The 8,365-nt window shown below is 38.2% G+C and overlaps 1 protein-coding gene across 1 annotated transcript; it reads left to right on the top strand.

Moving 5' to 3' along the window:
* The first annotated feature begins 3,711 nt into the window (after window positions 1-3,711).
* Window positions 3,712-6,733, top strand: LOC112288200 (putative protein phosphatase 2C 26). Its single transcript, XM_090254004.1, has 11 exons — window positions 3,712-3,919; window positions 4,189-4,240; window positions 4,360-4,439; window positions 4,661-4,742; window positions 4,942-5,012; window positions 5,153-5,232; window positions 5,358-5,455; window positions 5,659-5,797; window positions 6,006-6,088; window positions 6,220-6,268; window positions 6,358-6,733. Exons 2-11 carry the CDS (start codon window positions 4,190-4,192, stop codon window positions 6,552-6,554), a joined length of 930 nt encoding a protein of 309 aa, XP_090110130.1. The 5' UTR covers window positions 3,712-3,919; window position 4,189; the 3' UTR covers window positions 6,555-6,733.
* Window positions 6,734-8,365: the final 1,632 nt, after the last annotated feature.

Raw genomic sequence — 8,365 nt, 5'->3', positions numbered from 1 at the left:
GTTTCTATGGATTTCATCACAGATCTTCCAAACTCAAGATCTTATGATTCTATATTTGTGATAGTAGATCGTTTCACCAAGATGGCACACTTTGTGCCATGTACAAAATCTATCACAGGTGAAGAAACAGCTAAGCTTTTCATTGATAATATCTATCGCTATCATGGATTACCTAAAGATATCATATCGGATAGGGGAACTCAATTTGTGTCAAGATTCTGGAGGACCATTTTCAAGATTTTAAAAGTGGACATAAAGCTATCTTCGGCTTTCCATCCTCAAACTGATGGACAAACAGAGCGCGTAAACCAAGTCTTGGAGCAATATTTAAGGTATACCATCAACTACCAACAAGATGATTGGATAACCCTTCTGCCATTGGCAGAGTTTGCTTATAATAATACAGTACATTCTTCCACGCAACAAACACCTTTCTTTGCCAATTATGGCTATCATCCACGACTTGATACTTTTGATTTTTCAAAAGTTGATAATCCTGCAGTAGAAGATATGGCAAATCGGTTGTCAGAGTTACATGCAATAATGAAGACACAATTGAAGGAAGCTCAAGAACGACAAAAGATAAACGCAGATCTATATCGTAAGGAGCAACCACAACTCAACGTGGGTGATAAGGTATGGCTACTTCGTCGCAATATCAAGACTATTTGACCTTGTGACAAGTTGGACTATCGTAGGCTTGGCCCCTTTTCTGTTTCTGAACAGATCAACCCAGTTGCATATCGGTTACATCTACCGGAGTCAATGAAGATCCATCCTGTATTCCACGTGTCTCTTCTTGAACCATATAAGACAGTGGATATACAAGGAAGAAGACAAATGCCACCGCCTCCTATAGAAGTAGATAATAATGAAGAATTTGAGGTGGAAGAGATATTAGACTCAAGGCAGCGCCGAAATAAGCTGGAATATCTTGTTCATTGGCGCGGATATGATATTAGTGAACGCACATAGGAGCCATCCAGGAATCTAGCAAATGCATCAGCTAAAGTCAAAGTTTTTCATCAACGACATCCATCGAAACCAAGATGAAAATCTCTCTTATAAAAGAGACAAGATTGAGGCAAGATAACATTCAATTTCCTATCCTTGTTTGTGACTTCTTCGCATTTGTGACGCTAATTAGATGGAGAGCCAATAACCAGCGGATTCAACTCAAGAACCTTCGTTTGCTGACCTGTCGGACGAGACATTACGATTGTCACAACCTTGAAGACGATGCTATCGAGATGAAGATCTTCAAGAACGACATGTTCTTCCTCGAATAGATGGTGAGATACAACTCGTTTGGTATCACGATTTGTAAAGGGACTCTCGATGTTTGGTAATTTTGCTAGAAGTAGGAACAACTCTGATGGTGTTCCGAATATTCTATTCGAAGGAAGTTACGAAGGCCTCAACAATGATCAAATAACTGGGTGGTCTTCCCGCACTGGTATGGGACACTACGGATGGTTGAGAGGCCCTATCAATCATCTTCGAAGAGAACAGAGATCAGAGTATGTGGCAAATACAATTCGTCGCATCATAGATTTCCTCAACATATGATGACCGCTCCTCGTGGAACTCGTCTCTAGAAGGGGGGGTAATGTCACGGCCATAATCATGTAAGCTAATAATTACATATAGAAATAGGTAGAAGTAAGTAAAAGTAGATAAAAGTAAGTTAATTCTATAATATTTAATATAGAAGCTTTCTAGAAACTTCCTAGATGCTGCTTTGACTTCATAGGTATCTTTAATTGACTTTTTGGATTAGAAACGTGGTCAACAAGTTGGCCATGTGCCACACATGTTGTTAGCTTGAAGATCAAGCTAACTATGTGGCCCACACGTAGAAAAACTTGCCTTGTAAGTGAAGGCATGTGTCCTACAAAGTCAACACATATTGGAGGTCCTATAGAACGTTGCCACGTAGCCCCTAGTTAGATAGTATATATAGAGACAAGAGTGATGGCTTCTTCACTCTTGTCAATTCCTTTCTTGCTTCTAGTCCAGGTTCAAGAGTCTTTAGTTTCTTGTCTTGTGGCAATAGCCATTCCAGTTTCCTTTTAATATACCTACTTGTTTATATTTTGACTTATTATATCGAGATAGCCTTTTTGTATATATTTTTCCTCATCGAGTCTTTGTCCTTGACAATAAGTATGTAGTTTTATATTTAAGGATTTGATTATAATCCTACTTCCCAACCGGTCCTCTCCAGATATCAATTTTTGGTTTTTCAAGGTAATAACTACTATTAATTACTATTAACTTTTCACTAAAGATATCCATATTATTTGTTTTTCTAAATCACTTTATTGTGTCTTATTTATGGCTATACAAAATAATTAGAAATCTTTTTTATATAAAATAATAGGATTAATACTATTAGTTTTTAATACCTCCTTCACTTTTATTCATGTTTTGTTACCATGTCTTTTAACTAGACTCTTCTATAATAAAACCCGTATTTTTATCTTTCACCATATAGTTGTATTACACCACAACACCACAACATGTATGGCAAAGAGCCATGGACCCTAGCTTCTATCCTATAATCACGAGAGTTCCTCCAAATTTCAAGTACTTCAAAGATCAATGTCCTCATTTGAGAAAAAAATAAACAAGAGAATCAGAATATTTGAGAAATAAATTGTTTAAGAATGGCTGCTATTCTTGAAAATGTGGCGCCTCACTATCCTGATTTGACATGATTGCTAATAATTATACTTGTTTGTTTCTTCTACTAATTATGGATGTTAATAAAAATAAAAATAAAATCTCACAAGCATAATCTTGACATGTTTCCCATCTTGTATGTTGTAACACTTTAAAAAAAAAGTTGCAACCTCAGTCATAAAAATTACGTAGAGTTATTTATTTTTAGCTTTGGATATTCTAAAAGTGAGTTAGAATAATACAATCAAGTATCAAAGCACGTGCTACTTTGTTTGCTACCCTAACTCAATTAATGACAAACTAAATGTATTCTTGTGTAGAAAAGCATCATTCGTTTTCCAAATATATAATTTTTATATACAAACTATAAGCAGTCTGTGATGAGTATAGGTTGTGGTACACAAATCCGATCAGCGGTTGAAATTGAATCTGAGCGGCGGCTGTGATCCGACGGCCCACGATGGCGGAGGCATTAGATTGAGTGGGGAAGTTTCTGGGACACAGTTGAACGAGGGAGGGTGTGCCCCACCCACACGCCCACTTGCGCCTGCAGCACCATCGCAATTAAGTCCAGCCTCCTCCTCCTCCCCAGTCTCCCTCCCTCCCCTTTTGCTGCCGCCATCGGCTGCGATGCATCTCCAGGTCCCCTCGTGATCGTGAGCTTTCCTCGTGTCCCTGCGCTCCCTCACTCACTCACTCACTCGTGCTGCTTCTTGATTGAGGTTAGTTGCTTGCTTGATTGTCCATACCGCCCGTGCTTCCCAAGATCTAGCGACTGTCCACTCTCCCGAGTCTACTTTGATATTTTCGTAGAATTCTTGCTTGCCATTTTTCGAATCCATCTGAGTGCGGTGGTTTCTCCTTACTGTTTCATTTGGCAAGCTGCTGCTGCTATGGACCTTAGTAGAAGCTTAGGGGTAGTAGTCGTCGGTATCTTTTGATATTTCCTTTTAAGTGCATTTTGTCGTCGTTTTTGTTGAATTTGAGCTTGTGCGGAACTCATACATACTACTTAGAGTGCCTGAGGTCTTATCAAGTATTTGACTCGACCAGATTCTTTTCAAGACGCTAGTAATTTCCCGGCAGAGAGTATTCCTGCGTGCTATATCGCCAGGTCAATTCGTGTACAAATAGGGTGCGAATACTTGGGAAGTCGAGTCCAAGTTGTTAACTTGGTGATTTTCTGTGGAGGGACTGCAATTTCCGACTGTGAAGTGATATTATTGTCTCGAAGGTCTCCTTGAATGCCTCGATTTTGTTCGGTTTTCCTTTCAAAGTTGAGTTGGATCGAAGTTATAACTCTGGTAGGCAGGAACGTTGTGAGATAGGAGGATCGCTATAGAGAAAGGAAAGCCAAGAAGTCCGGAGAAACCGTTACTCAAATCTCGTGCAGTTCTGGATTCTCCTCTTCGGCTTGTAGATTATTTGTTTCGTGCGTCGACACTGTCATGTCCTACCGGGGGTTGTGATGATCAGTGACTTTGCTACAGTTGGTGTACGCAGCATGAATCTTGCTTTTGCAGTTGGAGTTGCCACGATCCCACATCCGGCCAAGGTAATGAGAGCTTTACGCTATCATATTAGTATCTTGGGACAGTTGTCGCCATTAAGTAAGTGGAGCTTCTTCTGTCGACAGAAACGGTTGGCAATGCTGATCTGAGTATTTGTGTGCAGGCGCACAAAGGCGGCGAAGACGCATACTTCGTGAGTGACTATGGAGGGGGTGTCCTAGGGATTGCCGATGGCGTCTCCGGGTAAGGTTGACTGTGCTGCCCGTTGTGTGCATTCCACATCTGCAACAATTAGTGTCGTACCTCTGCAAGTGACCTAAATGATGTCCCTCGAAACAAGTGGATGCCAGTTTTTGGACACGTTTTAGAGAATGCCATTTTCCTTGTTCATGATCGATAGTAGAATCACATTAGCACGCAATACTATGGTGATGAGAGGTTTCTTCCGGTTGCTTGTGCAACAGATGGGCAGAGCAAAATGTTGACCCAGCATTGTATTCCAGAGAGCTCATGGCTAATGCTGAGGCTGTTGTTTCTTCTGAGGAGGTCTGCTCCAAAATCAATGTAGTCCTATTATAGGTACTGAATTAGGGACAGAGCATTCGTTGTTCCTCTTTTCACTTCCTATGAAGTGCCTTAAACATTGGTTTACACTGACTGCTATCTGCTCGCAAGCGAAGCGGGAACGAAATAACACACATACTTGATGAGTTGCACGTTGACGATGTGTAAATGTCATGGTCAGATGGATTTTGATGCACAAATGCTGCTAGAAAAGGCCCGTACTGCAACGACCTCTATTGGAGCTGCTACAGTGTGAGTTTCTCAGGAATCATCACTTTGCTTAGTGATTTTGTAACGTATTACGCGAATCGGCAAAAAGTAGGGATATGGCAACATCAAAGCTTTTCAATGCCAAGGATTGCTGACTCTTCTTAGGCATCTCTGAAAGGCAGTATCGTGGCATTACTGGAAAAGAACGGCAGTCTGCATGGAGCCAGTGTTGGTGATTGCGGTCTTCGGATCCTTCGGCGAGGTTTGTGTCGAACCATATCCGTATTCATTTACTGAATCATCCTATGTTGCTGTTGAATTTTCCTAACTAGAGCCTGATTGGAGTTGGAGGAAATATGAGTGTGTCATGATACTTTTGTGCTGCAGGTCGAATAGTGTTTGCAACACAGCCACAGCAGCATTATTTCGACTGTCCGTATCAATTTAGTTCCGATCCAGGTGGTCAATCAGCCGCAGATGCAGTGGTATGCTTTTGAAACATCACTGGTTACGTGCCAGAATAGGACTTTGACGGTACTCTCGCTCAATTGAAGCAAGATCTGGCAAGGTTCAGGTTGACGATGCGGCAAATGTGTTGGGAATGTAGTACGATCATTAATGAATGCTGATTAATGCTGGATGAATCCTCGGGCTGAGTTATTAGTGGAGTTGCTGGGATTTGGAGCAGGTATTTAAAACAGATCTCGAGCAGGGGGACATGGTCGTTTTGGGCTCTGATGGGCTATTCGACAACTTATATGACCAAGATATTGAGTCTGTGCTTAGCACTATTGGTGGTCCTGATCAGGACTCTGCCCAACGGGGTGGTAAGTACACGCCGATCAGTCATAGAACGTCGTGAGATGATGACACCATTTGTAATCCATGGATGATGTACTTCTCTTGGTTATCAAACTGAGCACGGATTAAACTTGCCCGTTACGCGAAATTTATTTGTTCAACACGCTCTATCTAGACCTATGCGCAGTCTTTTAACAGCCTATGTGTAAGCATATCAAGTTGCTTGGGCTGCAGCAAATGCGTTGGCAGTATTGGCGAGCAAGCACTCTAGGGATACCACGTACGAGTCACCTTACACCAAAGAAGCCATTCAGAAGGTTTATCTCCAACATCCTTTGCAGTTGAACGAGTTTGCCGCAATGGTATGGCTGGTGGGTGATGAACTGATTTTTTGTGGGCCAATTGTGAATTTATGGTTGTAAACTTGTTTGATTGTCTCTCTTTGCAGGGCTTCGATGTGCCCTGGTACAAGAGAATTTTAGGACATAAATTGACAGGTACCTATCTCACAAGTCTTTCAGTTCCCGTGGGATACTGACGTAGTGAACTGGACTGCCATGGCTAATGATGTGGTCGCTACATACAGGTGGGAAACTGGACGATATCACAGTGATCGTGGCCCATGTCGTGAAAGAAAAACATCCTAGTTTTTCAGACAAAGCAATCATTGATCCAGCAGCACCGAATTTACAGGATATTGGTGTTGGTATCTCGCCGTTTAGCGATTCTCCACCAAAAGACGGTGTTGAGGAGCCATTTCTAGAGAAGTTTTCACAAGGGTAGGTGGTAGCCTTGCTGAAGATTATTGATCTCATTCTTCGAGGAAATCCTTCGAGCAATTTCTTTGTGTTATATGTATCATGTGCACATCCTTGCTTTTTTTTGCAAGATTTGTAATTTTCCACCGCTTCTCATTTTCAAAACAAATGCTGGATAAATTTTGTAACTTGTTAACTATCTAATTATGTTCTTCATACCACATGTAAGTGTTAAACAATAACCAAGTGAACACATATCTTGATAGTTTAATGATTATTACTCTTGCATGTGCATGTAACACAAGTTCGTGTAGTTGTTCTGGAATTTGGATATAATTTGTGAAAACATTCTATTGGATTAATGTATTTCACACCACTAATAATAAGAATGTTGCCTTCATGAATTATTTTTTTATTTTATTTCACAAGTCAGCAGAATTAAAGGTAATTTCCTGTCTCAATCTTGTTTGGTAACAAAAATTGCTATGTGTAATATACTAGCCAATGTTTTGATTAACTTTTTTGAAATGACTGTGGGGTACTTTTGAGTTGATTTATCTAGAATCTTGTGGATGAATTTATGATGAGTTTAAGAAACGAGGGTTTCTAGACTTTTACGGTAAGCTATGATCATTCTATACAAAAATTGAGTTGTATTTCTTGCATCACTGGTTATGATTGTTGTAATTTTTTAATCATATGATTTACATTACTATATGATTTTGGACGGACTTCTCCAATATATTCTATTCTGCAACTTTCAAAGAGAACCAGGGGAAAAAGTACTTGAAAAATTGGTTTTTCAGAAAAGATTCTAACATTTATTTTTGCTGTATATTAAAACGTTGAGGTGAATGTTTTACAAAAACTCAAATCCACAATGTTACATTCAAGACACATAGTAACCAATAAATTAATTAAATAATTTGTTTGGACAGGGGCACGTTGAACACAACAACAATGGCTCGAGGGGCAAGTTTCAAAGTAGACATGGGTAATTGATACCAAAGATAAAGAATTGATTTTTCTTGAAAATAAACTTAAAAAATTAAAGATTTTGTTTTAAAATTTCAAGAAACTACATGGCATGAAAAGTATTGTTCTTTGGAATTTCTATTGGGTCCAAATTAAAGATGCAAATTTTTAAAAAATCAAGAAGATGTGTCAAAGAATACTTAAAATAACCATAAAAGATAAAAATAAAATCAAAATTTGTACTCTTTTCATACTTATTTGAATCAAGCTATGAATTAAAATATTTATACTTATAATAAAGGAAATCTTCGGTCTATTTTATGGCCTCTTCTTACTTTATATTTAATCCCAACGACAAAATGGTTTTTCTTTATCAAGCAACTAACTTTTATAAGGCTTTTGAACCATGGTCTTTCAAAGTAGGCTTCTAAGTAAAAAATATCTCTTATTGTAGTGTTGACACTAGATACTTATAAAAACTTCTTTGATAATAAGAAAAATCATTGATGTTACAATTTGATCTAATATTTCTATTGAACTTAACATAATTAGTTGGATTGATTTTTGTAATGGTTTTTAATAGTTATTTTTTTTTTTTTTTTTTTTTATTTATAATTTTTTTTTCATCATCATCATTGTTATTATATATTATTATTATTATAAAAATATAAATACATAAGACTTGTATCAAAAGAAAATTTTACTTAAATCAATTTGGTCAATCTAATTCTATCAAGTTAGGCAAAGAAGGTATAGAATCCAATCACATAAATAGAGGATATTATTTTGGAATGATATCATCTTTTAATATTAGATTGTAGAATGGTTTTTAAAAAATGAATAAGATTTAAAAACATGAAA

This window comes from Physcomitrium patens, chromosome 11, assembly GCF_059467195.1.
Source record: "Physcomitrium patens ecotype Gransden chromosome 11, ASM5946719v1, whole genome shotgun sequence".
Taxonomy (NCBI): domain Eukaryota; kingdom Viridiplantae; phylum Streptophyta; class Bryopsida; order Funariales; family Funariaceae; genus Physcomitrium; species Physcomitrium patens.
The sequence above is the reverse complement of the archived record's forward strand: the minus strand, read 5'-3'. Positions and strand labels throughout refer to the sequence as shown.

What these genes read in the sequence shown, in the direction of transcription:
- LOC112288200 (XM_090254004.1), top strand. Translation starts at nt 4,190, where the DNA reads ATGAATCTTGCTTTTGCAGTTGGAGTTGCCACGATCCCACATCCGGCC. An exon ending in ATTGCCGATGGCGTCTCCGG is followed by an intron (nt 4,440 to 4,660) that starts GTAAGGTTGACT and finishes CTTGTGCAACAG; the next exon opens with ATGGGCAGAGCAAAATGTTG. An exon ending in AATCAGCCGCAGATGCAGTG is followed by an intron (nt 5,456 to 5,658) that starts GTATGCTTTTGA and finishes GATTTGGAGCAG; the next exon opens with GTATTTAAAACAGATCTCGA.